We start from the raw sequence: 7,221 nt of genomic DNA on the forward strand, positions 1-7,221 counted from the left end.
CATTAGTTCACTATTTCTATTCACAATTAAGAAAAATCATGTGCCATTCATGAGAGGTTTTGAATTGCATAATGCATCAACTAGTCAAAATTAGTTGCTTTTGCTTCCCCTCTAAATAATTACAGACCTGGGCTGATGTCTGTGCCTTCAAAGTGTAGTTGTTTAATTCCAATTCTAGACTTTATGATTTGATCATGATTTGTGATTGTTCTTATTTTCCTGGCTTCTTAGTATTTTGCTGCCTGCCCCTTCCTTTAAACTCATTTATACCATCAATAGTGGCACTTCCTTTAAAATATTTCTTGAAGGATCATGAATGGTACTGAATTAGAAGTTAAGTATCAACACTTTTACTAAAAGTTGTACAAATAATACTGTTCAGGCCTTTATTCAAAATAATAGAAAAAGTAAGACTAAGATTATTTTTTCATTGCACACTACTTAAATAGTTATCAAAAGCACGTGTAATGATGTGCTCTAAGAATAAACTAGATTGTTTCCCTTGTGCTTCCTATTTTGTGTTCATCCATCTACATTCATGAAACCTGAGGTGGATAGATCATGAACAGAGCCATCGATGCCATCAGCAAATATTCCTTGGTCATATAACATTTTGTCCATTCCATAGGTGAATCAATCGGGAATTCAGGAATGTCACATCCACGTCCAAATGTTAGTTTAGACTGGGATCCAAACACATCTGTCATTAGATAAAACTCAAAACTACTTTGCAGTGGTATTAGGGATCCCATAAACTGGTGGTTTTGCTTCTATTTCTCTTTTTACATGAATATTTTGCTTATTTTTCTCATGGATCATGTGAAACATAGGGATTTTAAGTCGCTGATGCTCCTTTAGCATCAAGCTCTCCCAAGTTATTTAAAGCATGGTAGAATCCAAATCAAAGATCATTCTAATCTGCCATGATTGTGTGCATAATTGAAATTTCTTTTGATACATACAATTCATATATATGTTGGGAAACAAAGTAAAATTTCAAACTTTGCTGCTGATGCCAAATTTGGAAGTGAGGCAGGCAGTGAGAATAAGACCAGTCAATAGGATCCAACATAAATAGACTTGTGATTCGGTAGACCAGTGGCAGATAGAATTTAATACCGAGAAGTTTAAGGTGATGTTTGTTGGCAGAAGGGATAAGGAAAGGCAATATGGACTAATTATCACAACTGCAAAAGTGTACAGTCACAAAGGGGCCTGCAGGGTTTGAGTGTTTAATGTTTGAAGAGCAGAACTCATTGCGAGTGTGGTTAGCAAAGCATATGGGATCTTGTGCTTCATAACTAGAGGCACTGGGTAGAAAATCAAGTCATGCTGAAACTTCATAAAGCTTTAGTCAGGCCACAACACAGTATTACATATGTTTCCCTTCACTACATTTCAGAAACTATGCAATGGAGTAGAAAAGATTTACCAGATGGTTCCTAGTATGCCATTTATATAAATGATTTGGATATGAATATAGGAGGAATGGTTAGTAAGTTTGCAGATGACACCAAAATTGGTGGTGTAGTGGGCAGTGAAGAAGTTATCTCAGAATACAACTGGACCCTGATCCAATGGGCTGATGGGCCGAGGAGTGGCAGATGGAGTTTAATTTGAATGAATGTGAGGCATTACATTTTGGTAAGGCAAGTCGGGGCAGGACTTGTACTTAATGGTAGGGTCCTGGGGAGTGCTGCTGAATGAAGAGACCTTGGGGTGCAGGTTCATAGTTACTTGAAGGTGGTGATGCAGGTAGATAGGGTAGTGAAGAAGGCATTTAGTATGCTTGCCTTTATTGGTCAGTGCATTGAGTGTAGGAGTTGGGGTGTCATTGTTGCAGCTGTACAGGACATTGATTAGGCCATTTTTGGAATACTGCATTCAGTTCTGGTCTCCCTGCTATAGGAATGATGTTGTGAAACTTGAAAGGGTTCAGGAAAGATTTGCAAGGATGTTGCCAGGGTTGGAGGGTTTGAGCTGTAGGGAGAGGCTGAATAGGCTGGGGCAATTTTCCCTGTAGCTTTGGAGGCTGAGGGGTAACATTATAGAGGTTTATAAAATCATGAAGGGCATAGATAGGGTGAATAGCCATGGTCTTTTTTTCTAGGGTAGGGGAGTCCAAAATTAGAGGGCGTAAGTTTAAGGAGAGAGGGAAAAGATTGAAAAGTGATCTAAAGGGCAACTTTTTCATGCAGAGGGTGGTGTGTGTATGGAATGAGCTGGCAAGGAAGTGCTAGAGGCTGCTACAATTTAAAACATTTAAAAGGCACCTAGATGGGTACGTGAATAGGAAGTGTTTAGAGGGATATGGGCCAAATGTTGGCACATGGGACTAGATTAATTTAGGATATCTAGTCAGCATGGACGAGTTGAGCCAAATGGTCTGTTACTGTACTGTACAACTTTGACTCTCAGATGAGAGATTTTTCAATGTAACCTTAGGCTGGAGAAGCCAGCATTGTTCTTTTCAGAGCAGAGGACAGTGAGGAGAGATCTGATGGTGGTGTATAAGATAGACAAGGAAAATCACTTCCCTTTAGCCAGGGTACTGGGAAATATAGATTTAAGACTTTGAGAAAGAGATAAAAAGATTATGTGAGGAAGTACTTTTTTGACACAGCAAGAGGTAATGATCTAGAACTCCATGACTATGAGAGTAATGAAAGCAGACACAGTTGGATGGGCACTGAAAGAAATAAGCTTGCAGGGCTACGAGTGTAGAGAAGAGGAATGAGACTAACTGAATTACTGTAGTCAAAACCAGACTTACTTAATGAGCTGAGTTGCCTCTTTGTATCTATTCATGACTGTATTGGGTATAATGAATGTGATTTCCAATTCAAACTATGTATAAATTCTTTTTAATTCACTTCTTGAAATAATTTGTAGTTTTAAAATTTCAGGTTCTGGAAAGTACTTAGCTGTTGCATCTCATGATAATTTCATAGACATCTATAACATAATGAGTAGTAAACGAGTTGGCATTTGTAAAGGAGCTTCCAGCTATATAACACACTTGGACTGGGACAAAAGAGGTACGTGTGTTTATCTATCTGTCTTTAACTTGAATAGGAAAATATATTTAAATACATACAATTAAAAACTTTTTTTTCTTGGAATTGCTTGTTTTCCACCACAGTAGCCTCACTAGAATTCTCTTTGGCAAATGTGATTTCTGCCATTACTCCAGTAAAGTTGCAGCTGTGAGAAGATACATTGTCTTTATCCAGTTCTTGTCCAATTGACTGCCCTCTGTGCTTTTGATCACGTTATTCAAAAAGTAAGAATTTTAATTTTTTGTTGAGGTGTTTTTGGTACCTAATTTTTGCAATTGATTTTACTGCTGAAAATGCAAACATGTTTGAGCTATTCTTGATGCGTTATCTTTTGTTAGTAAAACATGTTTCCCAGTTGACTTATTCTGAAGAGGTCACATTATCAAACCAAATATTAATAGAGGGTCTTGAGATAAATTGGCATTTGCACTAACCCATTGAACAATAGATGTTCAGTGCAATCAGACCATCAGATCTGATGCCATGAATTTTTCACTCCTAGGTTCTGCAACTAATGTTATACTAGCATGCTTAAGATGTTGATCAAATGTTCATTGTACTGGAAGAAAAAAACGTTTGCCTCAAAGAGTCTTGGTCAATTTTATTTTCACAGCTTCAACTAACACCAAAAATTTACCATGCGAAAAATACTAGAATGTTCTTGCTGTGTACATAGATAAATCTATTGATGCAAAAAATATGCTGTATCTTTCCCCTTTTTAAGTAACTTTACCAAAATCCTGTGGAAAAGGCCAAAGGAATTTTTGAGAAGCAGATATAGAAATATCTTCAGACACTTTTTCACAAAATTAAATTGAATTTCATAGTTCATTACAATTTACTAGAAAGATAAAATTGAACAACAGCCAGCGTCATAATAGCATCAGTAGAAAGTAATGTAATAAGGCTCTACATGCAGTGCAGTTATGGGCGAAGTGATGATACAAAGTCAGCATTTTGGTCACTTCATATTCATTAGCATGGAAAGTAGAATTTGACGATATTACTGACTATGAAAATTAAAATAAAAATTGATTCCGGTAGTGTAGAATACATATGGAACTCGTTGGACAAAATCTTTTGAGTTCAGTGGTGTTCAAACATATATTTTCATTGCTGTGAAATGGAGGGAAATAAAGTTGAAGGCAAATGTAATATATAGTGAGAACTATTCCTTACCTGGAGGGTCATATACCAGGATTTTCAATCACACGAGGGGCGGGCATGCTTTAAAAACAGGGCTCACAGGCACTGAACACTGGTGTTTTCAAAGTGTGTGTGGACGGGTAAGCTGGGAACCCACAATTAACACTTGTTAAGCTCCTTGAGGAGCATGATAATGGGCAGGGAAGGCAGGAAGGTGATTTTCATTGTGTAAATTCTAAAGCTAACAAGTCTGGTCCACGTTAGTGCACTGTTATGTAGCTCAGTGCATGGAGAAGTTAAGTAATCTTTTCAGGAAAAAGCTTTACCATTTAGGGAATTTTGTTTCTGATTGTTTGCAGCGATTTTTACTTGGCCATTTGGGTAATTCTCTGTGCAGTGAGGCTGCTGGCCCTATGATGCCCTGCCTCCTCTCTTCCACAAGACAGACAGGTCACATCATGGCTGCCACCTGCCTTTGGTGATCACGCTCTGCAGGCAGCTCCAGTCTCTTGGCAGAATTTGATACCACTAACTGTACTGAGCTTGACCCTTTTAGACGCCTACATTTGAAGATTGTGTTACGTTTGGAGTTTGGATCCAGAAATTATCCATGTGTTAAATTCACAAACCCAGATTAAAAATCATTTCATTCATCAGGTCCAAGTTGGATTAATGGTAATTATAACGGCGGAAGATGCCAACATAGATTGATGGGCCAGAATTCCGTTTTCTGTTTTGTGTTTATGTACTTTCTGTTAAATTCTGACCAGTTGGTGGACAAGGCTGAAAGATGTGCAACAAGAATTCTTAAATGGGAGGGAATGTGCTGTGTGCTGCATGGAAAAAAATGATTTTGCTTAGTGAATGGAATTTGGGATATATTGAGAGTGAAGCTTGCTGTGGGAAAGTAGAGCCACATCATAGGTTCTGCCTATTGAACCCAGGAAAATGGCCAGAGTGCTGACCGCAGACAGATTAGGTGTGGATACTGCAGCAGAAGAATGAATATGTTACAGACAGCTGAGTCTGTAGACAACTAGGTTCACTTGCTAGGCAGCAGGCTGATGCGTGACAGGAACCAGTGGAAGAAGTAGCTAATCATGGGGCTTGATAAATGAGATAAAATTTTTTAGTTTGCTTTCTTTTGTCATCTCACAAACCATATGCGCTATCTCCCTCAAAGTTAAGTTGAATCTTTTATTCCAAATAAGGACACAACTACTAGCATTCCATTTCAAACCCTTAATTTTAGCCACTTAGATGGCAAAATGAACATTTCCACTGATTCCTTGATGTAGAAGTCCCTGGATAAATTCCACTGTTATCAATTAATTGTAAAGAACTTAAAATGAATAAAAGTTCCTCTTAGTACATAGGTGATGCTGGCCAGGCCATGATTATGGCCTCAGAGGGAGAATGTTATTCTTGGACTAAATGGTGATTGGTTTTGCAATTGAATAATATGCTAGAATACTTCAGAAGCCATCAGTGGCTAATCAATGGTTAATATCATGTGATCTCAGCGTGAGACTGAGGTTATGTGGACAAGCTTTGTGGTGCCATTGGCTTGTTCTCTCCTCTGAAATCAAATCACTTTCTGCCTTCCTTCTAATCAATCCAGTTTTTTTGAAGTTGAGGATTAGTAGAAAACGTACTGGTATTGAGCAAAAACATGTTTTGCTATTCAACAGGAAAACTTTTACAAGTTAATACTGGTGCTAAGGAACAGTTATTCTTTGAAGCTCCTCGTGGAAAACCTCAGATCATAAATAATGCAGAGGTAAGACATATTGGCCCAAAATCCACTGGACAGGGAAAGTCTGTTAGACGTTTTCCTTCACAATATAGCTGAATAAATTTTGTGCTGGAAATGTAAGCTGATAGTGAGGTTAGTGGGGTCTGTGGAACCTTGGTGAACAATGCAAATGACAGAACAAAAACAGAAATCGCTGTAGAAACTCAGCAGGTCTGGCAGAATCTGTGGAGAGAAAGCAGAGTTAATTTTTCAAGTCCAATGACCCTTCCTCAGAACTGAAACCCGAAAAGTAAACCCTGCTTTCTGTCCACAGATGCTGCCAGACCTGCTGTGTTTCTCCGGAAATTTCTGTTTTTGTTTCAGGTTTCCAGCATCCACAGTTCTTTCGCCTTTTTTGTTTAATGAAATCGACAGTCTTTCTCACCAACAATGGAGAATTTAGAATTGAGAAAAACACAAATATATGACTAAGGAGCAAATTTGTTGAATTAGAATCAAATCATCCACAGAAAAGGGAAGAAATATTCTTCTAAAAAATATACTATTTAAAATTCTCTAACATCAATTCACTGTTTGTAAGAATGAGATCTCAGTTTCTTTTAAAAAGGCAGAGAAACATAGCAGGTCTGGCAGCTTTTGTAGAGAGAAAAGAGTTAACATTTCAAGTCCAGTGATCCTTTATCAGAACAGACATCACTGGACTTGGAACATTAACTCTGTTTTCTCTCCTCAGATGCTGCCAAACCTGATGTGTTTTTGTTTAAGATTTCCAGCACCTGCAGTTCATTATGTTTACCTCAGTTTCTATTAGTTACTTCCTAGACCAGAGAGGTAATGTAACATTTCCAAGAACATAATTCTTGTCATCAAAAAGGCAGCCATGCCAAGTACCAGTTCTAGCGTTTTGTGAGGCATTTAATTGCTAATTAATGTGCAAATGTAGTAATGTCTTGAAATTTGTGCAAACGTTGAGGGCAAGCTATTTTTCTTGACAGTTCTTCATCACCACAATTTATGTATTAATAATGACATGCAAATTAAACCTGTTATTTTGCAGCAAATTCTGGGCTTCCAATAAGCTGATCTGTTTTATGAGGTTTGTAGAAACTAGTAAAAAGAAATGAGCAAAAAACAAACTAAAATATAAGACTAAATAAAAACCCAAAGAACTGCGGATGCTGTAAATCAGGACCAAAAACAAAGTTGCTGGAAAAGCTCAGCAGGTCTGGCAGCATCTGTGAAGGAGAAAACAGAGTTAAC

At 37.8% G+C, this 7,221-nt stretch overlaps 1 protein-coding gene across 1 annotated transcript in view; it reads left to right on the plus strand.

Annotated features, from left to right (window-relative positions):
* Nucleotides 1–7,221, plus strand: part of eml5 (EMAP like 5) — a 225,903-nt gene that overhangs the window by 138,622 nt on the left and 80,060 nt on the right. Inside the window, exons 23-24 of the mRNA XM_048600073.1 lie at nucleotides 2,907–3,038; nucleotides 5,897–5,985. Coding sequence (XP_048456030.1) covers nucleotides 2,907–3,038; nucleotides 5,897–5,985 — 221 coding nt within the window. The remainder of the gene's footprint in view (nucleotides 1–2,906; nucleotides 3,039–5,896; nucleotides 5,986–7,221) is intronic.

This window comes from Rhincodon typus, chromosome 8 (genome assembly GCF_021869965.1).
Source record: "Rhincodon typus isolate 14 chromosome 8, sRhiTyp1.1, whole genome shotgun sequence".
Taxonomy (NCBI): domain Eukaryota; kingdom Metazoa; phylum Chordata; class Chondrichthyes; order Orectolobiformes; family Rhincodontidae; genus Rhincodon; species Rhincodon typus.